Source organism: Macaca mulatta, chromosome 18 (assembly GCF_049350105.2).
Source record: "Macaca mulatta isolate MMU2019108-1 chromosome 18, T2T-MMU8v2.0, whole genome shotgun sequence".
NCBI lineage: Eukaryota > Metazoa > Chordata > Mammalia > Primates > Cercopithecidae > Macaca > Macaca mulatta.
In genome coordinates this window covers 83,331,536-83,356,070 of record NC_133423.1, presented here as the reverse complement: position 1 = coordinate 83,356,070, position 24,535 = coordinate 83,331,536, and the positions used below count along the sequence as shown (strand labels likewise).

Here is a 24,535-nt window from a genome sequence, read left to right as displayed (position 1 = left end):
CTGGGACTGCAGGTGTGCACAGCCATGCCTAGCTAATTTTTTTGGAGGGATGAGGTTTTGCTGTGTTGTCTGGGCTGGTCTTTAATTCCTGGGCTCAAGCAGGCTGTCCGCCACGGCCTCCCAAAGTGCTGAGCCACCACGCCTGGCCGGCATATGTTTTTTTCTGATGATCATCCCTAAGCCTGAAAATAAGTTCAAGTTGTAAATCATTATTTCTTTTTAAAATTTGATGTGGTTACCATCTCCATGTTGGCAATCCACTGGACACATTTTTTGAAGTACTTTAGCCTGTCATCAGATTTTGAAAGAGCTGAGTACCTCTGTTGTAGGACTTCCTCCTTAGTTCAGCTAAGAGCTGGATCTTTGTCACACTGCCACGAAAAATTAGGCTCGTAGGCAATTTGAAGGGGGAGAAAAATGGAATTTATTGGACAAAAAGGAAAAAAACTGGGAAACAGGGACCCTCCACAAAGCCAGAGCGCCCGCTAGTGTGCTTCCCGCCTCGCAGATTCACTTCCAGGGTCCACTCAGGAAGAGGAGGGGCCAGGCTCCTCCCCACTGCAAATTGCTGAACTTGTGTGGCTCCACCCCAGTGTACGCTCCTCCCAGTGCACAGGCTGGTTGGAGTTTCTCTGGGGACCCCTTTCCACCTGGCTGTCTCACTTCTCTTCCTGGGATATTCTCTTTCCTTAGCTTATTTCTTGTAATTGTCTTTCAGTATTCATTATTCCTCTCTGGCTGTTCGCAGTTTTTCCTTCATCTTGTCTTCAAATGCATGTGTTCTAGAGGCTTGGCCATGGGCCCTCTTCATTTCCCTGAGTCCTTTTTCTCCCTGGTTGATAATCATGCACAGTGATGTTTTGGTTAGTTGTGCCTAAAAATGCATAACCAGATTATTTTAATTATGTTATCTAAAGCAAACTTTTTTGATTTTTTTTTTTCTTGGAGACGGAGTTTCACTCTTGTTGCTCAGCCTCCCAAGTAGCTGGGACTACAGGCACGCACTCCCACGCCCAGCTAATTTTTGTGTTTTTAGTAGAGACAGGGTTTCACTACGTTGGTCAGGCTGGTCTCGAACTCTTGACCTCAAGTGATCTACCTGCCTTGGCCTACCAAAGTGCTGGTATTACCGCACCCGGCCTTTGATCTTAACAGTATACACAGAATGTATTCTGTTGTTTAGAGTTGGTTTCAGTATTGTAAGATGTACCATACAATTAATACAGAGTAATCAAATTGTGGAAATAAAGAAAAAAAAGTATTAAACTCTAGTTCTGAAAAAGTAGTTATGGCCTTAAGTGTTAGAATAATTTTCTCAGTAAGATGCTGCCTTCTTAATTTTTAAGTTCTCATATGTAAAATTATTTAATTTTTTTAGGTACATCCATAAACCTGCCAATCCTGATGAACCTCCAGTTGCTGAACAGCCCAAACCACTGTACCCATATCGAACGATTGGTTGTGTTTTCAACCATCAGATGTTCCTGGGAAACTGTCAACCGTCTGATGCAGTAGAAACCTGTGTCTTTGATTTGAATGATGAATCCAAATGGAAGCCCATGAGTGAGGAAGCAATTAAATCTGTGTGTGCTCCTGGAGCTACAACATCCCTTCCTCCCTTTCCACCTCTGTGCGCGTCCACAATCGACGCGTCAGTAACAAGCAATGACATTGAGATGCAGCTGAGGCTCCTAGTGTCAGAGCACAGGAAGGTAATTCACACCGAGACCGTTGTGGTTTCCTACTTCTTTTCATTTGTGTATTGTTGTATTTAACTCTTTTCTGGTGTGTGTGATAGTGCCAGTCACTATTCTAGACCTGAACAAAACAACTATAGTCCCTACTATTATGAACCTTATAATTTTGAAAGTCGTGAAAGTTTAAGTTCTGAGACTCAGAAATCTCCAAATTAATTAATACTTACAGAATGAATTACTTCCTCTTAGAAATGAAGAATGGTGAACCTGTTCACATCCCTTAGAGTCAAGATTTTTGCTGAATACCACTATTTGGATTTCCTCTTTGTGAAATGCTTATTCACATATTTGCCCCTTTAAAAATCCTGGGTTAGGCTGGGCTTGATGGCTCACGCCTATAATCCCAGCACTCTGGGAGGCTGAGGTGGGTGGATCGCTTGTGCCCAGGAATTCAAGACCAGCCTGGGGAATATGATGAAACACTATCTCTATTATTTTTAAAAGAAAAAATATGTATACTGGGTTATATTTTTTTCATATTCATTTTTCTCCCCAGGTTGGTTCCTGTTTGTTTTCATATTATACTCAACTAAGTAGATGTCTGGCTTTAATCTGCATTTCCCTGATTACTTATGAGATCAAGCCTCTTTTATTTTTATTTTTATTTTTTATTTTTAAGATGGAGTCTCTCGCTCTGCCACCCAGGCTGGAGCGCAGTGGCGTGGTCTTGGTTCACTGCAACCTCCACCTCCCAGGTTTAAGCAATTCTCCTGTCTCCGCCTCCTGAATGACTGGGATTATAGACATGTGCTACCATGCCGCCAATTTTTGTATTTTTTGTAGAGATAGGGTTTCACCACGTTGGCCAGGCTGGTCTCGAAGTGATCTACCTGCCTCAGCCTCCCAAAGTGCTGGGATTACAGTTGTGAGCCACTGTGCCCAGCCAGATCAAGCCTCTTGTCAAATAGCATGAAGATTTCCTTTGTAAAGTGCCTTTAAGAAGATATAAAAAGTATTAAGTCATAAAGGAAAAGATTATATCTTAAAGACTTAAGTTCATCAAAAGAAAACATTAAGAGATTGAAGCTGTGGGGTGGGAAAAGTTATTTGTAACACGTATCACCAACAAAGGACTCGAATCCAAAATTCCTACAAGATTGAGTTCTCATTCGCCTTTTAGGGTTCCCTGTTCCAGTCCCCACCTTGGGTGAGCCCTGTTTTCTATGTTCTTTGAGGCTATCAAAGGCAAACTGATTTATCAAACATGTTCTCTGGGTTCCCAGTTACTCTTAGCTTTGGCCTCTAATATATTTCTTATTCACTTGTCAACTTACCAAAGCATTTAAATATATATTTTGGAAAACTTGGCGTTTGTAATATGGTTTCAGCAAGAGTTGGTCAGGATACCTCTGGTCCATTATATTGCTGGAAATGAATGCCCCTTATTACTTTTTATTTCCTTCCATCACTTGTATTGCCTTTAGCTTTCTTTTCTTAGGTTCTGCTTACAAATAAAAGCAGTATCTTATAAGAATTACTTTTGGCCAGGCATGGTGTCTCACGCCTGTAATCCCAGCAGTTTGGGAGGCTGAGATGGGTGGATCGCTTGAGCTCAGGAGTTCAAGACCAGCCTGGGTAACATGGTGAGACCCTGTCTCTACAAAAAGTACAAAAATTAGCCGGGTGTCGTGGCGCATGCCTGCAGTCCCAGCTACTTGGAGGCTGAGGTGAAAGGAGCCGGGGAGGCGGAGGCTGCAGTGAGCCGAGATTGTGCCACTGCACTCCAGCCTGGGTGACAGAGTAAGACCCTGTCTCAAAAAAAAAAAAAGAAAGAAAGAATTACTGTTTATAGAAAAAGAAAACGAAGCTGTGACGGATGCCAGTGTTGATCACTATTTAAGTTAAGGTGCCTATAAATCAGCAAAAGTTCACATTTTGCCACAGGAGAAGCATTGTTAACCATGGACCTTTGAGACCATTTGTGACGAGTTAAAACTTTGAATGTGAAATGAGGAAATGCCAGAGCCCATTACGATAATCAAAATATCTAGAATTTTGAGAATTTTTTGTATTTGTAACAATATTATTTTTAACTTCATATGTCTAGATATCAATAGATATCATTTGGTGTTACAAATGGAATCATGGGCTGGGTGCGATGGCTCACGCCTGTAAATCCCAGCACTTTGGGAGGCCAAGGTGGGTGGATCACTTGAGGTCAGGAGTTCGAGACCAGCCTGGCCAACATGGTGAAACCCCGTCTCTACTAAAAATGCAAAAATTAGCCGGGCTTGGTGGTGGGTGCCTGTAATGCCAACTACTCAGGAGGCTGAGGCAGGATAATCAGCTGGGAGGCAGAGGTTGCAGCGAGCCAAGATCGTGCCACTGCATTCCAGCCTGGGCAACAGAGTAAGACTCTGTCTCCAAAAATTAAAAAAAATAAAAAATAAGTGGAATCATGTGTTTTTAACATTAGAAATATGTTTTAAGCTCCCTAGGGGCCTGTAAAATGTGTTCATCTTTTTATCTCTTATAGTATATGTTTATTATAGAGTACATATTCAGTAAATACTTGTTTAATTACATATAGAATTAATTTGTTGACTTTTCTCACCTCTGCAGTTCAGTTTGTGGTAGGAAGAGTCAGTCTTTAGTAAACAGATTCATTCTTACTAAGCTCTTTTTTTTTTTTTTGAGACAGAGTCTCGCTTTGTCGCCCAGGCTGGAGTATAGTGGCATGATCTCGGCTCACTACAAGCTCTGCCTCCCGGCTTCACGCCATTCTCCTGCCTCAGCCTCCTGAGTAGCTGGGACTACAAGCACCCGCCACCACGCTCGGCTAATGTTTTGTATTTTTAGTAGAGACAGGGTTTCACTGTGTTAGCCAGGATGGTCTCAATCTCCTGACCTCGTGATCAGCCCACCTTGGCCTCCCAAAGTACTGGGATTGCAGGCGTGAGCCACCACGCACGGCCTAAACTCTTTAAAGTTAAGTAAAATATCTCAAAATGTCTCAAAATATAAGAATTATACCTGTCCTCCATATTAAGACTATTTCATATAGTATTTTTTAGTAGATATTAGAGTACTACAGGATTTGGGGACCTCGTGAACGACATTGTTTTGAATTTTTTTTTTGGTTATTTCTCTAAGAAGTAAAATCTGATCACCTGTAGTTCCTTTTATCTGATTTTTATTTCTATACATCCCTATAATAATTATTATTAAAATATTATGATAGCTTTTAAAAATCTTTTCTTGGTATCATTAAAATGATCAACATTTTTATTTAGTTGGTTTTGAAAATATTTTTGTATTTCACTTTTTCTTTTTCTCTTGATTGCTTATAGGATCTGGGCCTCACTACTGTTTGGGAAGACCAGCTCTCCTACCTTTTATCACCAGCTTTGGCGTCTTATGAATTTGAGCGTACAACAAGTATTTCAGCAGGCAATGAAGAATTTCAAGATGCCATAAGAAGGGCTGTGCCTGATGGTCACACATTTAAAGGGTTCCCAATACATTTTGTGTATAGAAATGCAAGACGTGCATTTGCCACATGTCTTCGGTAAGGTGTAATTTATGGAATCCTTTTTTCAGTTTAGGAATCTTAGAGATCAGTCTGGCAGGGTTTTTTTTATTTTTTTAACTCAAGGTCTTGCTCTGCTGCCCATGCTGGAGTATAGTGGCACAGTTATGGCTCACTGCAGCCTGGACCTCCTGGGCCCAAGTGATCCTTCCACCTCACTCTTCCAAGCAACTGGGACCACAGGCACGTGCCACCATATGTGGCTATTTTTTTTTAAATCTTTATTTTGTAGAGATGGGGTCTTCCTATGTTACCCAGGCTGGTCTTGAACTCCTGGGCTCAAGCAGTCTTCCCACCTCGGCCTCCCAAAGTGCTGGGATTGCACGTGTGAGCCATTGCACCCAGCCTAATCTGGTAGTTATTTAGGAATGACATCTGAGTCACATGGGAGCTTTTCAGTGACTTACCCTCCTTGCCACAGATTTTGATTCATTTGGTCTGAAATGTAGCCCTAGATAGTCTGGGATGATTTTCCCAGTGATTTTGGTGTAGTCTCAGGTATCTCTGATTTTGTTTGGACTATAAGGAAATAGTCTGTAATTTGAATAGCTTGACCAAAATTATAGTGTCTTTGATAGCAGAGACAGAATTTGAAAAAATTATTTTATTTATTTATTTTTGAGATGGAGTCTCAGTCTGTCACCCAGGCTAGAGTGCAGTGGCACAATCTTGGCTCACTGCAACCTCTGCCTCCCGGATTCAAGTGATTCTCCTGCCTCAGCCTCCCAAGTAGCTGGGATTACAGACACCTGCCACCATATCTGGCTAATTTTTGTAATTTTTAGTAGAGATGGGGTTTCACTATGTTGGCCAAGCTGGTCTTGAACTCCTGACCTCAGGTGATCCACCTGTCTCGGCCTCCCAAAGTGCTGAGATTACAGGCATGAGCCACCATGCCTAGCCTGAAAAAATTATTTGAAATACTGATTTACTTGCAAATAAGAAAGTAAAGTGTATGGTCACTTCTTAATTGAATAATTTTTTTTTCTTAAATAGATCTCCTTTCTGTGAAGAAATAATCTGTTGCCGTGGAGACCAAGTGCGACTGGCAGTTCGTGTCCGAGTGTTTACTTACCCTGAATCTGCATGTGCTGTTTGGATCATGTTTGCTTGTAAATATCGCTCGGTATTATAGGGCCAATATTTATGTAAGAATTATACCTGTGTGTAATTAGAATTTTACACATTGTACATTACTTAGCTATTTAGAGGTTTGTTATTTTAAAATCACAATCTGGCTTGAATGGCATGTTTCAATTTTGTATATAATTGACTGGTAATGTTTAAAAAAAAATCATGTGTTCCTTTAAAAATTAAGGCTGAAAAACTTGTATAAATCTCCCTGGAATTTAGTATAAATTAAGTGTATATTCTATTTTAATAAATGCTACTTTGTTTACAGTTACCAGTAGTTTAAATATTAATATAAAATGCATTCAGTTTTCTTTACACTAACAGGTAATCAAAGAGAGATTTGTCTAAGGGTTTGAGCCCTAGAAAAATCAATATGATCATTACTTTTCACAGGTTAATGGGATTATTTTATACAAATTAGGAGAAATTAACTTCATGACAGATTTATTTATTGCATTGGTAAAAATAAATGTTGATGAATTATCACTTTTGTGGTTTATTCCTAGCCCTTGGGATATTTGAGACTGTCCAGAAATTTAAGGTTGGACCTTGAAGCAAGAATAGGAAAAAACTAATACCAGAAAAGCATGACTATTAATAACCTCATATGAAAGTACATGAATCATTTAGAAATATTTATCAGTGTGATTCATTGTAAAAATGAACTGGGTATTTTAGAAAAAATTTATTATACCTCTTTGTTACGATACTGATAAATTGTGATCTTGCAGTCTATCACTGATTTTCTGTGGTCAGAGGATTCATTACTAGCCTCTTCATGGATTCTATCTTCTGAAACCCTTTTTTCTTTCTTTTCATTGTGATAAAAAAATCAGCATATATGTGACTAAATGAGAGATTATGTGAGACCACAGAAAACAAGCATATGTGAGTGACTCCATACTGATTTTTGTTTTAAAATTGAGCACGTTTTCAAAGTTTTTTTTTTTTTTTTTTTTTTTTTGAGACGGAGTCTTGCTCTGTCACCCAGGCTGGAGTGCAGTGGCTGGATCTCAGCTCACTGCAAGCTCCGCCTCCCGGGTTTACACCATTCTCCGGCCTCAGCCTCCAGAGTAGCTGGGACTACAGGCGCCCGCCACCTCGCCCGGCTAGTTTTTTGTATTTCTTAATAGAGACGGGGTTTCACCGTGTTAGCCAGGATGGTCTCGATCTCCTGACCTCGTGATCCGCCTGTCTCGGCCTCCCAAAGTGCTGGGATTACAGGCTTGAGCCACCGCGCCCGGCTGTTTTCAAAGTTTTTTAAGGCTCGGCACAGTGGCTTATATGCCTGTAATCCCAGCACTTTGGGAGGCCGAGGTGGGCGGATCACTTGAGGTCAGGAGTTCATGACCAGCCTGGGCAACATGGTGAAACCCTGTCTCTACTAAAACTACAAAAATTAGGCGGGGCGTGGTGGCTCACACCTGTAATCCCAGCTACTCAGGAGGCTGAGGCAGGAGAATCGCTTTAACCTGGGAGGCAGAGGTTGCAGTGAGGTGAGATTGTGCCACTGCACTCCAGCATGGGAGGCAGGGCAACACTGTGTCTCAAAAAAAAACAAAAAACAAAACAAAAGGGCCGGGCATGGTGGCTCACACCTGTAATCCCAGAACTTTGGGAGGCCGCTGTGGGTGGATCACAAGGTCAGGGGTTCGAGACCAGCCTGGCCAATGTAGTAAAACCCTGTCTCTACTAAAAATACAAAAATTAGCTGGGCATGGTGGCATGTGCCTGTAGTCCAGCTACTCAGGAGACTGAGGCAGGAGAATCACTTGAACTCGGGAGGCAGAGGTGATGAGCCAAGATTACGCCACTGCACTCCAGCCTGGGCAACAGAGCAATACTCCATCTCAAAAAACAAGTTTTTTAAAAATTAATTTTAAGTAGCTAGGCATGGTGTCACACGCCCATAATCCAAGCTACTCGGGAGTCTGAGGTGGAAGGATCGCTTGAGCCTACAGAGGTTCTGGTGAGCTAAGATCACATCACTGTACTCCAGCTTGGGTGACAGAGCAAGACTCTGTCTCAAAAAAAAAAAAAGTGAAAGCTGATTCCTCAACTTATTTTAACATTTTATATATTAAAAAAAAGTTTTAAGTGAACAAAAGCAAACATTAAAAAGAGTAGCAATTCAACTTTTTGCAAGAAGCTGCATAATACATGATATGAGGGGTCTGACTGCCTATTTAGCACCTCTGTGCATAGTTCTTTTTACTTTTTTAAGTTTATTTTTTCAAAGAATCTTCGTTCACTCTGATGTGTGTAGTTCTTAATTTAGTTGCTTCATCCATTGATCTTAAGAAAGTAACTCTATACCAGTTGGCTATCCAAGTTATTATTTTAATCACTTTAATTCACCCCTACAAATAAAATGATTTTGTTTTTCGAAAATTAAAATCTAAAAGTGTCTTAAAATTTACTTTTTGGGCCAGGTGTGGTGGCTCACACCTATAATCCCAGCACTTTTGGAAGCTAAGGCCGGAGGATGGCCAGGAGCTCAAGACCAGCCTGGGAGCATAGAGACCCCCCAACTCTATAAAAAAATAAATCTGCTTTGTTTTATTTTTATATATAATAAATACTTATGATTCAATTTGTTTAAAAAGTCTGAAAATATTACGATCCCTATTCTACAATTTTCATCAAAAATGGTACTCAGATGTTTCATGTGAAACTGACGGCCGGGCACGGTGGCTCAAGCCTGTAATCCCAGCACTTTGGGAGGCCGAGATGGGCGGATCACGAGGTCAGGAGATCGAGACCATCCTGGCTAACACGGTGAAACCCCGTCTCTACTAAAAAAATACAAAAAACTAGCGGGGCGACGTGGCGGGCGCCTGTAGTCCCAGCTACTCGGGAGGCTGAGGCAGGAGAATGGCGTAAACCCGGGAGGCGCAGCTTGCAGTGAGCTGAGATCCGGCCACTGCACTCCAGCCTGGGCGACGGAGACTCCGTCTCAAAAAAAAAAAAAAAAAAAAAGAAACTGACATGACTGTAGAAAATTAGCAAAATAATAATTAAAGCTTTTTTTAAAGCATAATGGCTCACACCTATAATTCCAGTACTCTGGGAGGCTGAGGCAGGAGAATGTCTTGGGTTCAAGAGTTTAAGACCAGCCTGGGCAATATAGCAAGACCCCATCTCTACAAAAAATTTTAAAAATTAGCATGGCGTGATTGTGCACACCTGTGGTCCCAGCTACTTGGGAGGGTGAAGTGGATGAATCACTTGAGCCCAAAAGATTGTGCCACTGCACTCCAGCCTGGGTGATAGAGCAAGACCCTATCTCAAAGAAAAAAAACTTTTGCCAAAATTACAAATAAAGCTATCAACAGAAAATTGCTGGTAATTTTCAACTTTTGAGACAAACTATGAGGTATGCACTAAGAGACAGACTATATTAAGATCAAGGCTGAATTAACATTGAGGCTGAGTTTCCCACCTTATTGTACCAGAGTAATGTGTATTTCAAATGCACTTTTGGTATAAACTGTGTAATAAATATGCTTTTTATGCACCAAGAGTCTGGCATTAATATTTTTCTCTAAAGACTTATAAGGTTATTTCAGTGCATGTACCACTAGAAGTCTGCTATTATTATTTTTTCTTTTTTCTTTTTTTTTGAGACAGAGTCTCACTCTGTTGCCCAGGCTGGAGTGCAGTGGCGCAATCTTGGCTCACGGCAACCTCCGCCTCCCAGGTTCAAGCAGTTCTCCTGCCTCAGCCTCCCAAGTAGCTGGGACTACAGGCACATGCTGCCACGCCCAGCTAATTTTTTTGTGTTTGTTAGAGATGGGGTTTCACCTCGTTGCCCAGGCTGGTCGCGAACTCTTGAGCTCAGGCAATCCGCCCGCCTCGGCCTCCCCAAGTGCTGGGATTACAGGTATGAGCCACCACGCCTGGCTTGTTCTTACTAATAATTTTTTTCTTTTTTTTTTTTTTTGAGACAAGAGTTTGGCTCTTGTTGCCCAGGCTGGAGTGCAACAGCGCAATCTCAGCTCACCACAACCTCTGCCTCCTGGGTTCAAGTGATTCTCCTGCCTCAGCCTCCCAAGTAGCTGGGATTACAGACACCTGCCATCACATCTGGCTAATTTTTTTTTTTTTTTTTTTAGTAGAGATGGGGTTTCTGCATGTTGGTCAGGTGGGCCTCAAACTCCTGACCTCAGGTGATCCACCCACCTTGGCCTCCCAAAGTGCTGGGATTACAGGCAGGAGCCACCATGCCTGGCCAATTTTTCTTTTTAAGAATTAAATTTACCTTGTATATTTAGCCGTCATAAAAGTTGTTTTTCTATTAAAAATGTAAAATTTAAAAAACAATGTCTCTAAGGTGTTGTTCTTGACAATATGTATACCGACAGTCCCCTCTATATGTGTATATATATGTATTTTTATATCTCTCTATTTAGTTAATAGAAAAGTATCAGAAACCCAGAAACTTCGGCCGGGCGCAGTGGCTCAAGCCTGTAATCCCAGCACTTTGGGAGGCCGAGACGGGCGGACCACGAGGTCAGGAGATCGAGACCATCCTTGCTAACCCAGTGAAACCCCGTCTCTACTAAAAAATACAAAAAAACTAGCCGGGCGAGGTGGCGGGCGCCTGTAGTCCCAGCTGCTCGGGAGGCTGAGGCAGGAGAATGGCGTGAACCCGGGAGGCGGAGCTTGCAGTGAGCTGAGATCTGGCCACTGCACTCCAGCCTGGGCGACAGAGCGAGACTCCGTCTCAAAAAAAAAAAAAAAAAAAAAAAAAAAACCCAGAAACTTCATTTTTCATTAGTCAAGCATAAACCTATTGAATAAAAATTTGAGCCAATCCAAGTCAACATAGTGAGACTGCATCTCTATGAAAAATAAAAAAATTGGGGCCTGGCGTGGTGGCTCATGCCTGTAATCCCAGCACTTTGGGAGGCCAAGGCGGGCGGATCACCTGAGGACGGGAGTTTGAGACCAGCCTGACCAACATAGAGAAACTCTGTCTCTACTAAAAATACAAAATTAGCTGGGTGTGGTGGTGCATGCCTGTAATCCCAGCTACTCGGGAGGCTGAGACAGGAGAATCGCTTGAACCTGGGAGGTGGTGGAGGTTGCAGTGAGCTGAGATCACACCACTGCACTCCAGTCTGGGAAACAGTGTGAAATTCTGTCTCAAAAAAAAAAAAAAAAAAACAAGACGGGGGGCGGTGGCTCAAGCCTGTAATTGGGAGGCTGAGGCGGGCAGATCACCCGGGATCAGTTCACCACCAGCCTAGCCAGCATGGTGAAACCCCGTCTCTACTAAAAATACAAAAATTAGCTGGGCATGGTGGCACATGCCTGTAATCCCAGCTACTTGGGAGGCTGAGGCAGGGGAATCGCTTAAACCCAGGAGGCAGAGGCTGCAGTGAGCCGAGATTGCTCTCCACTGCACTCCAGCTTGGGTGCAGAGCGAGACTCTGTCTCAAAAAAAAAAAAAAAAAAAAGGAATAAAGCGTATCTTGCTCGGTAGACAACATATAGTTGAATTTTCTTTTTTTAATCCAGTCTGACAGTTTCAGCTTTTTGATTTGATTAAGTCCATTCACTTCTTTTTTTTTTTTGATTATTTTGATACTCAGATTATATATATATGATACTCAGTTTTGATACTCAAATAATTTTGATACTCAGATTAACGCAACCTCCACCTCCCAGATTCAAGTGATTCTCCTGCCTCAGCCTCCCAAGTAGCTGGGATTACAGGCCTGCACCAACATGTCTGGCTAATTTTTGTATTTTTAGTCGGGACAGGGTCTCACCATGTTGGCCAGGCTGGTCTCAAACTCCTGACCTCAGGTGATACACCTGCCTCGGCCTCCCAAAGTGCTGCGATTACAGGTGTGAGCCACTGCGCCCAGCCCCGTTCACATTTAATGCTATTATTGATATGGCTGGATTTGTGTTTGCCATCTTACTTTTCTTTTGCCTCGTGTTTTTTTTTTTCCCCCCTTTATTTCTCCCTTACTGCTTTCTTGTTTTTTTTTTTTTTTTTTTTTTTTTTTTTTTTTTTTTAAGATCAGAAAGCACCTGCAGGTCTATTGCTTTCTTCTGTGTTAAGTGAATATTATACTTTCTTTTCTTTTCTTTTTTGTTTTTGAGACAGAGTCTTGCTCTGTCACCCAGGGTGGAGTGCAGTGGCATGATACTGATTCACTTGAATCTGCATCCCAGATTCAAGCAATTCTCCAGCCTTAGCCTCCTGAGTAGCTGGGACTACAGTTGCGTGCCACCACGCATGGCTAATTTTTGTATTTTCACTAGAGATGGGGGTTTCACCATGTTGGCCAGGCTGGTCTTGAATTCCTGACCTTGCGATCCACCTGCCTTGGCCTCCCAAAGTCCTGGGATTGCAGGCAAGAGCCACCGCGCCCGGCCGAATATTATATTGTCCTAATTTCAAGAGACAGTGTCTCACTCTGTCTTTGGGGCTAGACTGCAGTGGTGTGATCATAGCTCACTGCAGCTTTGAACTCCTGGGCTCAACAGATCCTCTGGCCTCAGCCTCCAGAGCAGCTGGGACTATAGGCATGTACCACCACACTCAGCTAACTTTTAAAATTTTTTTGTAGAAACAAGGTCTCACTCAAATACAGGTCTTAAACTCATGGCCTCAAGCGATCCTCCTGACTCAGCCTCCCAAAGTGTTGGGACTACTGGTGGGAGCCACCACACCCAGCCCAAAAGAATACTTTTTAATTTAATGTTTTAATTTCTTTAATGATTTTTATGACTATTTTTTGTCTTTTTTTTAAATCACTAATTTTTGAGGGGTTTTTTAGTGTGTGCTTTAGGGTTTCCACATACATCTTAATTGTGTTTGGTGATGTTTTCCATATACATCTTAATTTATCAGAATCAGATTGATTTATATTAGCTTAACTTCAGTAATATATGGAATTTTAAATTTTAAACTCAAGTTATGAATAAGATTTACTTTTTTTGTCAATATATTAATAAAACATGTTTGGATTAAAGATGTTAAATTGGAATCTTCAGTTTTGATAAACCTGATTGGAAGAATCAAATAGCCTGTCTATGATAAGCAGCGGTTGTTCTAAATGTGGTAGAATAAATCGATTCAAAAGTTTCTTGTGGTTTTTTTTTTTTTTTTTTTTCAGGCCGGGTATGGTGGCTCATGCCTGTAATTCCACCCCTTTGGGAGGCCAAGGCAGGTGGATCAATTGAGCGAGGAGTTCAAGATCAGTTTGGGCAATGTGGCGAAACCCTCTCTCTACCAAAAATACAGAAAACAAAACACAACAAAAACCAGGCATGGTGTGTGCACCTGTAGTCCCATCTATTTGGGAGGCTGAGGTGGGAGGATCAATTGAGGCGGGATGTCACGAGGCTTCAAGCCATGATTGCACACTGCACTCCAGCCTGGGCAACAGAGGGAGACCCTACCTCACAAAAAAAAAAAAAAAGAATACCGCAAAATTTTGTTAACCCTGAAAACATCCATGGCATTATGACAATATCACAGTTGAAGAATGACCATTACTTAGCAAATTTTGCAAGATAATACTTTTTTAATTTTTTGAGCCAGGGGTCTCACTCTGTCACCCAGGCTGGAGTACAGTGGCATGATCACAGCTCACTTTAACCTAGAACTCCTGGGCTCAAGTGATCCTCTTGCCTCAGCCTCCTAAGTAGCTAGGACTAGAGTTGTATGCCACTGTGACTGGCTAATTTTAAACCTTTTTTTTTTTTTTGTAGTGATGAGGTCTTGCTATGTTGCTCAGTCTGGTCTTGAACTTCTGGCATCAAGTATTCCTCCTGTCTCAGTCTCCCAAGATGCTGGGATTACAAGTATGAGCCACTGTGCCCAGCCACAAAGGAATAATTTTGATACCATTAAAATAGTGTTGGGCTAGGCACGGTGGCTCACGCCTGTAATCCCAGCACTTTGGGAGGCCAGGGTGGGCAGATCACGAGGTCAGGCGTTCAAGATCAGCCTGGCCAACATGGTGAAACCCCGTCTCTACTAAAAATACAAAAATTAGCTGGGCGTGTGGCGTGCATCTGTAGTCACAGCTAGTCGGGAGGTTGAGGCAGGAGAACTGCTTGAAGCCGGGAGGCAGAGGTTGTAGTGAGTAGAGCTTGTGCCATTGCACTCCAGTCTGGGTGACAGGGCAAGACTCCGTTTCCAAAAAAAAAAAAAAAAAGAAAATTAAGTTTCTTTAAAATACTCTCTTACAACTTTAGGTTAAGCTCTGGGATGTCATGTTTTTATGAATTGCAATGTCAATAATTTTTCTTCCAACATCTCTTAAGAAGGATTAGATTGCTAGGTCGAGAGTGGGAGCAAGGGTTACACTTCTGTTCCTGAGAGGTATGAACAGGTATGGCACATAAGGGAAATACACAGTGTTCCATCAGTGGCTCTTTCTACAAAAGATCAGGAGGACAGGAATTGACGTTAACAGAACAGTTCAGGGGAAATCCTAAGGGAAAAGCACAAGTAACATATAAGGCATGAACTCGGCTCACTGCAACTTCTACCTCCCGGGCTCAAGCAATCCTCCCACCTCAGCCTCCGAGTAGCTGGAACCACAGGCACATACCACCACGCCTATACCTTTACCTATACCCTTCTACACAAATTACTAAGGCAAAGCTTAAAGACTAGCTTTTTAGCACATCTGGAATGTGCGGAATTCATTAAATATCTAGTTGAATTAAAGGGAAGTCATATTTTATGTTGGTTATACACTCACCTTGGAAGAGAAATGAGGCTCTCATTGGGTCAAAGTAGAGTACAAGAGCCAGGAGCAGCTCTAGACCTCTGCCTGTACATGAGGGAAAAAACACCTTTTTTGAGCAACAGGAAAAGGCCATCTTTTCTCGATAAAGATTAGGATAAGTCAGGTGCAGTGGCTCCCACCAGCACTTTAGGAGGCTGAGGTGGGTGGATCACTTGAGTTCAGGAGTTCGAGAGCAGCCTGGCTAAAATGGTGAAACCCTGCTTTACTAAAAATACAAAAGTTAGCTGGGCATGGTGGTGGGCACCTGTAATCCCAGCTACTCAGGAGGCTGAGGCAGGAGAATCACTTGAACCTGGGAGGCAGAGGTTGCAGTGAGCAGAGATTGCACCACTGCACTCCAGCCTGAGCCACAGAGCAAGACCCTGTATTTAAAAAAAAAAAAAAAATCAGGACAAATTAGCCAAGCATAATGGTTCAAACTTGTAATCCCAGCACTTTGGGAGGCCAAGGTGGGAGGATACCTTGAGCCCAGGAATTTGAGACCAGCTTGGGCAGCAGACTGACACCCTTTCTCTACAAAAAAAAAAAAATTTTTGAGCCAGAGTCTCACTCTGTCACCCAAGCTGGAGATCAATGGCATGATCTTGGCTCACTGAGATCTCTGCCTCCCGGGTTCAAGCGATCTCTTGCCTCAGCCTCCTGAGTAGCTGGGACTACAGGCACATGCCGCCATGCCTGGCTAATTTTTGTATTTTTAGTAGAGATGGGGTTTCACCGTGTTAACCAGGATGGTCTCGATCTCCTGGCCTCGTGATCCACCCGCCTCGGCCTCCCAAAGTGCTGGGATTATAGGCGTGAGCCACCACGCCCGGCCTACAAAAAGTTTTTAAAAATTAGTGGGGTGTGGTGGCACATCCCTGCAGTCCCAGCCTACTCAGGAGGCTGAAGTGGGAGGACTCTTTTTTTCTTTTGAGATGGAGTTTCACTCTGGTTGCCCAGGCTGGAGTGCAATGGCAAGATCTCAGCTCACTACAACCTCCGCCCCGCTGGGTTCAAGCGATTCTCCTGCCTAAGCCTCCCGGGTAGCTGGGATTACAGGTATGCGCCACTATGCCTAGCTAATTATGTATTTTTAGTAGAGACGGGGTTTCTCCATGTTGGTCACGCTGGTCTTGAACTCCTGACCTCAGGTGATCTGCCCACCTCAGCCTCCCAAAATGCTGTGATTATAGGCATGAGCCACTGTGCCCGGCTGGGAGGATTCTTTTCAGCACAGGAGTTAGAGATTACAACGAGCTATGATTGCACCACTGGACTCCATCAAGCCTGGGCAACAGAATGAGACTCTGTCTCTTCACACACACACACTCAGGAAAAATTAAATAATGGAGGCTTGAAAAAATATTTTTGCATTGTCTCATCAGCAAACTGTGATTCAGTCTGAAAATTTTTCTTTAATTTACACAACACAAAAACTCTGGTTAAGATTTTATTGAGAATTCTCCATTTTTAAGCAATTATTGTCAAACATCAAACTTTGCTACAAAACAAAGGTATTGCCGGGCGCGGTGGCTCAAGCCTGTAATCCCAGCACTTTGGGAGGCCGAGACGGGCAGATCACGAGGTCAGGAGATTGAGACCATCCTGGCTAACACGGTGAAACCCCGTCTCTACTAAAAAAAATACAAAAAACTAGCCGGGCGCGGTGGCGGGCGCCTGTAGTCCCAGCTACTCGGGAGGCTGAGGCAGGAGAATGGCGTGAACCCAGGAGGCGGAGCTTGCAGTGAGCTGATATCCGGCCACTGCACTCCAGCCCGGGCGACAGAGCGAGACTCCGTCTCAAAAAAAAAAAACAAAAAAAAAAACAAAAAAAAACAAAGGTATTTTTGTGGCCGGTTGTGGTGCTTACACCTGTAATCCCAGCACTTTGGGAGGAAGAGGTGGGTGGATTACCTGAGCTCAGGAGTTCCAGACCAGCCTGGGCAACATGGTGAAACCCTGTCTCTTTTTTGTCTCTGCAAAAAAGTACAACAGTTAGCCAGGTATTGGTGTGCACCTGTGGTCCCAGCTACTTGGAAGGTTGAGGTGGGAGGATTGCTTGAACCTAGGAGGTGGAGGTTGCAGTGAGCTGAGATCATTCCACTGCACTCAAGCCTTGGCCTCAAGCGACTGTCTCAAAGAATAGATATTTTTGGGCCTTATTTTGTTTTTAATTTCCCACTGGAATTAAGGAGTAAGCTACTGCTTGTCCTAACATTTGAAATCTGATCAGAATTATGTAATACGGCTATAAAAGAGTATTTGGAAAGTTTGTGTTATAGGAAATATATTTGAATTATCTCAGGCCAACTAGCAGTAATTTGGGGTAAGTCACTTAACCTTTATAGGCTCCAATTTCTGTAAGCATAAAATAGTGGCTTGGCCTAAAATTCATATTTATGAAGTCTTTTCGAAGACAAATCTTCTTAACTAGTTGAAGCTAATAATTACACTTATATTCAGATCAGAACATCATACATCTATAATGGTTTAAAAATAATTATCTTAAAGGAGAATCAATCACATTAAGTAGGTGAAACATGATTATTGCTTAGCCTAGTATTTTCCAAGGTCTCTCATGAACCCACTGATACACTACTGTTAATACCTTTTATCTCAATCCTCTACTTTTCCTCAAAACATTTTTTTTCTTTTTTCTTTTTTTTTTTTTTGAGACAAGGTCTCACTGTATTGCCCAGGCTGGAGTGCAGTGGCATGATCTCGGGTCACTGCAGCCTCTGCCTCCAGGGTTCAAGTGATTCTTGTGCCTCAGCCTTCTGAGCAGCTGGGATTATAGGTGTGCACCACCACACCTGGTTAATTTTTTGTATTTTTTGTAGAGATGGATTTTCGTCACATTGCCCAGGCTGGTCTCAAACTTGTGAGCTCAAATGATGCTCCCGCCTCAGCCTACCACAGTGCTGGGATTACAGGTGTGAGTCCCCACGGCCAGGCTCAGGACTTCATTCTCGCTGTGTGTGAGTGTACACGGACATTGTAATGTAGGAGAAAGAGCTGAGCTGGTCAGGAGGCCTGAGTTCCAGTCCCACCTGTTTCATTTACTGCTTCTGCATTTTGTCCTATGACTGTATTTTCTCCTCTGTAAGACAGAAATAACAATATCTGACCCTTCAAGTTGTATAACTGAAGAGCACATTTTGAAAGTATGAAGTATCACTATAGATGTATAAAGTATTACAATTGTAGGCAATGAAAATTTAGGTTACAACATTAAAAAATATGCTGTTTTTTTTTTTTTTTTTTCCTTTCTGGTGCACTTTTCTAGGTGAATGTGCCCCTTAGGAGCACCTGTCCACAAGTGTCTGGGAAAAGCTTGGGCTGCACAGTGACGGTGCTCCCTGAAAGACTCAGAGCAGCGCGGCCAGCACTTCCAGAGTATGAAGCATGAAGTACATTTATTCTACAAGAATAATAAGTAAATATAAAAAAAGTCAAGGATTCCATTTTTAAAAAATAACAAAATCAACAAAAACAAAACCATATTCAGAGTAACACATCGGACTTCACAGCACTTTGAAAAAGACATTTAAATGTTGATTTGAGTTGTTCAGACATTTTAAATGTGAAGTCACAGAGTAAAAATACAATCAATGACTGAAATTGGGAACAAAATATCCTGAACATAAAGGCATTTCAATCTTTGGATTTTTTTTTTTTTTCCTCTTTGAGATGGAGTCTCACTCTGTCACCCAGGCTGGAGTGCAGTGGTACAATCTTGGCTCACCGCAATCTCCGCTTCCTGGGTTCAAGCGATTCTCCTGCCTCAGGCTCCCGAGTAGCTGGGATTACAGGCATGCATCACCATGCCTGGCTAATTTTCTTTGCATTTTTAGTAGAGATGAGGTTTCACCACGTTGGCCAGGCTGGTCTCAAACTCCTGGCCTCAAGTGATCTGCCTGCGTTGGCTTCCCAAAGTGCTGGGATTGCAGGCATGAGCCACTGCGCCTGGCCCCAAATATGAATTGAAAATGAGAAAATGGGACAGTGCTGTTATTCCACAGGGCTGCTTGAACTCCACTGAGAAGATATTAACTGCTGGTAGCCTTTGAGTGGTCAGCAGTCACTTTCAGAGTGTTGTGATGATGGAGAACAGTAAGGCTTATCAATTTTGTTTTCTGCTTTTTTGAGACAAAGTTTCGCTCTTGTCGCCCAGGCTGGGGGTGCAATGGTGCAATCTCGGCTCACTGTAGTCTCTGCCTCCCAGGTTCAAGTGATTCTCCTGCCTCAGCCTCCCAAGTAGCTGTGATTACAGGTGCCTGCCACCATGCCCAGCTAATTTTTGTATTTTTAGTAGAGATGGGTTTTTGCCATGTTGGCCAGGCTGGTCTCGAACTCCTGACCTCAGGTGATCTGCCTGCCTCGGCCTCCCAAAGTGCTAGGATTACAGGCGTGAGCCACCATGCCCGGCCAGCTTATCAAAACTTTAAGGAGTACTGAAAATCATTTAGAAGTTAGTAAGTTATGGTCTTTATACAAAAAAGAGTCAAGCGTTCATGTTGTATAACTAAACTTAGAAGACTGCTAGGATTTTAAAGATTTTCCTTTATTTTGTGTAGAGAAGAAACATCACACAATATTCTACTTGTCATCTTTCCTCAACTTAATTACATATATGCTCACACAGGCAAAATATTTAAGTATATCATAGCCATGAATTGTTACTTGACAAAAAAAAAAAAAAAGCTCCTGTGTTGAATATAACCGTCCTGTGATACAGTGCAGTAATGTCTCCCTCTCAAAATGTGTATATATTTAAACAATCATCACTCAAGGAAAATCCCAGTGTTGCAAATTTGTTTTTAAGAATGCATCTTTTGGCCGGGCACAGTGGCTCACATCTGTAATCCCAGCACTTTTGGAGGCTGAGGTGGGTGGACTACTGAGGTCAGGAGTTTGAGACCAGCCTGGCCAACTTGGTGAAAGCCTGTCTTTACTAAAAATACAAAAGTTAGCCAGGCATGGTAGCGTGTGCCTGTAATCCTAGCTACTCCAGAGGCCGAGGCATGAGAATCGTCTCAACCCAGGAGGCGGAGGTTGCAGTGAGCTGAAATCACGGCACTGACCCTAGCCTGGGTGACCAAGTGAGACTCTGTCTCAATCAAAAAAAAAAGAGAAACTGCATCTTTTTCCATTGATTAGAGGGATGACTAAAAAAATAATGCATCTTTTAAAAAATAAAGTTCGGATTTCCTTTACTCACTTCCTCCTTCCCTGTACTGTTGTCTTCAAGATTTATTTACTACCCTATGCCAGGATTAGCAGGTTAATGGCTCATAGATTCCCCAGCTTATTAAACCCATTTATCTTGTTTACTGGTGGGAAAGGCAAAGACAAAAATGTTTTTGGCTGTAGTTGTCCAAGTGCAATGGGCAGCAGTATCCCATAAGGCCAGAAGGTGGTAGTGTTGTCCATAAAAGTAGATCATTTTTTTCCCTGGCTTGTTCAAAATATTTTAAACCAGTCTGTATTTTCAAAATTCACACTGGATACACTTTTGAAATAGCAAAATATGGTAATGTTTGTCTGTTTTTAATCAAGAGGACAGAGATATATTTTTATATATATAGTGTCACACATAAGGAATTATATGTTTGCCTCTCCGGGCTTTGGCACGCATAGATACTGCATTGTTACAAATGAGATTAGGAACCTATAATTAAGTGATACTACTTTAAGGGGTTGTTTTGTATCTCTCGTACTGAAATTATAATAAATTGCCTGGAGAGCTTTCTTCTCCTCTTCCAATTTATTTTTTACTTATTTATTTACTTTTGAGACTGACTCTTGCTCTGTCCCCCAGGCTGGAGTGCAATGGTGTGATCTCGGCTCACTGTAACCTCCATCTCCCAAGTTCCAGCGATTCTCCTGCCTCACCCTCCCGGGTACCTGGGATTACAAGCGTGCGTCACCACACCCGGCTAATTTTCTTTGTATTTTTAGTAGAGACAGGGTTTCACCATGTTGTCCAGGCTGGTCTTGAACTCCTGACGTCAGTGATCGTCCCGCCTCAGCCTCCCAAAGTGCTGGGATTACAGGCCTAAACTACTGCGCACGACCCTCTTTCAATTTCTTCATCTTCCTTTTCGTCCTGTTGCTTTTCTCCCTCCTCCCCATCCCAGCTGTATGTAAGATGGTATCTTATTTTCATAGACGGTTGTAATTTAAATAGACTGTTGTAGTTTCTACCGCAAGATACGATTGTTGAAAGCGTGATTTCTAACATTTCACATAAAACTGCCGTAAAAGGTTGACAGGAATTTAATACACATTGCCTATTTGGTTGATGCTTTCAACACTCTGTAGGGCTTTCACACAGGACTAGCCTCAGTGGAATTTTATCGATTAAATTCATCTACCAATGGATGATTAATAATTATCCGTTTTATTGCATATTTAATAGGTGGGGGGGGCGGAATTCTTTATTTCTATGGCTAATTGCCCTCAGTTCAATTTTACCACTGTGATATTCATTCCACACGCTCTGATGAGTGTGGTACTTGAGACACTACCTTAGTGAGGGAAGGGACGAATGTTACAAATGAATCCGGAAGGACGCTGAAACGAACACCTGCAAATTATGTACGACATGTTTATATTCCAGGCCCTGGTTTAGCTTTTGGGAGACGTCAGTGAGGAAAACCCGTGAAGATCCCCATCTTTATGGTGCTTACCCTGAAGTTGGGAGTGGAGAGGGAGGTATTCAACCAGCAAGAAATCGGAAAAGGCGCAGAGCGGCCGCGGGGTCAGGGGAAACTGCGGGAGGCTTTCAGGGCTCAGGGCCGGCGGGCGGGCTTCAGCGGGCCTGCATTTTCTCAGGCCTCCGCTTCAGGCGGGTTCAAGTTCTCAACCAGACCTTCGGCCGTCCAGCGCCTAGGGAACGTCAATGCGGTGACTTCTCCCGCTGTGCAGGGCGGTGACCCGCGTTGGCGCGCTCAGTTCCCCGCCAGAGTCGGCTGGGGGCTTCCGTGATAAATGCGAGCCCCTCTTGCCCCTGCGCCCCCCGACCGCGCGTCCGACCCCGGCCCCGCGTGTCCCCCACGCCCCACCACCCTGCACGCCCTACCCGGCCGCGCGTCCCCTCCGGACCGTGCGTCGCCGCCCTCACCATCGCGCCCCCAGCTGTGTGTCCCCTGCGACCGGGCCCCCGACCGCGCGTCACCACCTGCGACTCTGCGAGCCTTGCGGGTCGCGGCCCACTAGAGACCGTGCGGCCATCTCGCCTCGAGGCCAGGCCGTCCTGCCCGGTCCTCACCTCCAGAGCGTGCATCCCCCGGCCCGTGGGGCCCCCTGAGGGGCGGGCGCTGGGCGGCGCCGGACTGCGCGAGGCGGGGCGGGGCGGGGCGCCGGACGCCATCGCGTCGCTACCGGCCGGCGGCGGTCTGCTCCGGACTGCAGCCGTGTCCTCGCCGCCCTCCTCTCGCCCACGCCTCCCGGGCACTCGCCTGGTCCCGGCGGCGGCGCGCGCGGCCGCGTTGGGCGGTGGCGGTTCCGGGGATGGTGAGGCGGCGGCGCGCGGAGACGATGCTCCGGGGCTGAGGAGACGCCGGCACACGGCGCGACTGCCGAGCGCAGCGCCCACCCGCGGGATGGCTCAGGCGGCCGGCCCGGCGGGCGGCGGGGAGCCGCGGGCTGAGGCGGGGGGCGGCGAGGGGCCGCGGGAGCCCGAGGCAGCCGGCGGCGCGGCCGGGGGCTCGCAGGACGCGCTGAGCCTGGAGGAGATCCTGCGGCTCTACAACCAGCCCATCAACGAGGAGCAGGCGTGGGCCGTGTGCTACCAGTGCTGCGGCTCCCTGCGCGCCGCCGCCCGCCGCCGCCAGCCCCGCCGCCGTGTGCGCTCGGCCGCGCAGATCCGCGTCTGGAGGGACGGCGCCGTCACCCTGGCGCCCGCGGCCGACGACGCGGGAGAGCCGCCCCCCGTTTCGGGTGAGGCCGCCGGGCCCCTTTCCCTCGTAGTCCTTGGAACGCCCCCAGCTGGGCCGCCTTACCCTCAGCGTCCCCGGCCCTTCCGCCCCCTCCGCCCCCCGTTTGCCGCGGGATACCCCCGGGAGGGTCCGGCCGGGACCCGCAGGGAAGGGCGGCGTCAGGCCGGGGCGGGCCGGGGCCCCTCGGAGGTCAGAGCCTCGTGGCGGGCGGCGGCGCAGATCCGCTGTGCGGAGGGCGTTGGGGCGGCCCTGGGTGGGCCTGGGCCTGCGGGCCGCGGGGCGCTCGTCATTGTGCAGCCCGCGCGACAGCTGCCCGCGGCGCGTTTGGGAGCGGTGGGCTGGGCCCTGCTCCTGGCCAGCGGCCTGTGCGCCTCACGCCGTGTTTGCTGCGCACGGCCGGGTTCGCGGGGTGGGGAGGGCATCGCAGGCTCCACGCGGGGGCTCCGCGCGGATCCTCAGTGCCGCTGTCGGGAACCCCGAGCTCCTCGTTAGACAGCCTTTCCTCCGTTCAGAAATGTACCCTGAGGAGAATTCTGCTCTTTGGGGAGAAATGGAAAAATAGACTAAATAATGATTTTTGGCTCCTGGACGTTGGAAAACACGATTACATTCCTGTGTGTGAAAATTGGTTGTGATGAAAAACAGGTTTGTAAAGCAAAAAGTTGACAGGATGTCCAGATACAAAGAGAAAATGGGCCTTAGTTACGTCATTGTCTAAGGCAAATTTTTCAGGATTATGACCTAAACAGTAATTTATAGCCAGGGTTTACTCAGATGCTCATTGAAGAGGAGGAGGAGGTTGAGGAAAGGTTTCTCTCATCAGTTTTTATCTAATTCATTCTTTTGAGAGGCAAGTCTATTAAAAACATAGAAAAACAATCTACCCTCACTTTTAGAAAGTTGATGGAAATGTCAAAACGCTTAAGGTGAAAGATGTAATTTCGAATTAATAAAATGACATTTAATGAAAACCCTTGTCTAACTTGATTAAAACAATATTCCAGGTTATACTTATTCTTTCAGTTCCGCCAGAACATGTTTTTAATCTTTTGTTTTTTAGTGTCAGGTAAACACATTTTTATTTACGTGCTTTTATCTTTTACTTTTTAGCGTCAGGTAAACAAGTTTTTATTTAAATCCATCTTTTTAATCTTTTGAAACTATTTCACATAGTTTTTTGTTTATTTGATTGGCTTATTGCTTTTAAACCTGGACTTAATCTTAGTGAGAAACACTTGCAATTATAATTTATAGTGTATTAATTGGTACAAAAAGATACATTTATAAAATACAGCAATGTTTGCCGGGTGCAGTGGCTCATGCCTGTAATCCCAGCACTTTGGGACGTCGAGGTAGGTGGATCACCTGAGGGTCAGGAGTTCGAGACCAGCCTGGCCAACATGGTGAAAC

General features: G+C 44.6%; 3 protein-coding genes across 29 annotated transcripts in view; 2 read left to right on the top strand and 1 right to left on the bottom strand.

Moving 5' to 3' along the window:
• Nucleotides 1–6,906, top strand: part of CEP76 (centrosomal protein 76) — a 28,135-nt gene extending 21,229 nt beyond the window's left edge. For both annotated transcript variants that reach the window (XM_077975382.1, XM_028837957.2), the window contains 3 exons: nt 1,379–1,712; nt 5,048–5,265; nt 6,283–6,906. In XM_077975382.1, coding sequence (XP_077831508.1) covers nt 1,379–1,712; nt 5,048–5,265; nt 6,283–6,421 — 691 coding nt within the window. In that variant the 3' untranslated portion in view covers nt 6,422–6,906. The remainder of the gene's footprint in view (nt 1–1,378; nt 1,713–5,047; nt 5,266–6,282) is intronic.
• Nucleotides 698–22,671, bottom strand: LOC114673764 (uncharacterized). Its single transcript, XM_077975406.1, has 4 exons — nt 22,309–22,671; nt 21,875–22,073; nt 15,156–15,227; nt 698–874 (listed from the first exon to the last, which is right to left on the bottom strand). The coding sequence occupies exons 1-2, from the start codon at nt 22,555–22,557 to the stop codon at nt 22,047–22,049; spliced, it is 276 nt and encodes a 91-aa protein (XP_077831532.1). The 5' UTR covers nt 22,558–22,671; the 3' UTR covers nt 698–874; nt 15,156–15,227; nt 21,875–22,046.
• Nucleotides 18,547–24,535, top strand: part of SPIRE1 (spire type actin nucleation factor 1) — a 196,402-nt gene continuing 190,413 nt past the window's right edge. For 17 of the 26 annotated variants that reach the window (XR_013408406.1, XR_013408405.1, XR_013408408.1 and 14 more), the window contains exon 1: nt 22,553–23,126. Coding sequence is in view for 10 of the 26 variants with exons in the window: in XM_028837955.2 (XP_028693788.1) it covers nt 22,790–23,126 (337 nt within the window). In the remaining 16 variants the exon portion in view is untranslated. Of the gene's footprint in view, nt 19,296–22,552; nt 23,127–23,893; nt 23,976–24,535 lie in introns of those variants that run through there. The other 9 variants (XM_077975377.1, XM_077975375.1, XM_077975373.1 and 6 more) reach the window with 7 other exon arrangements.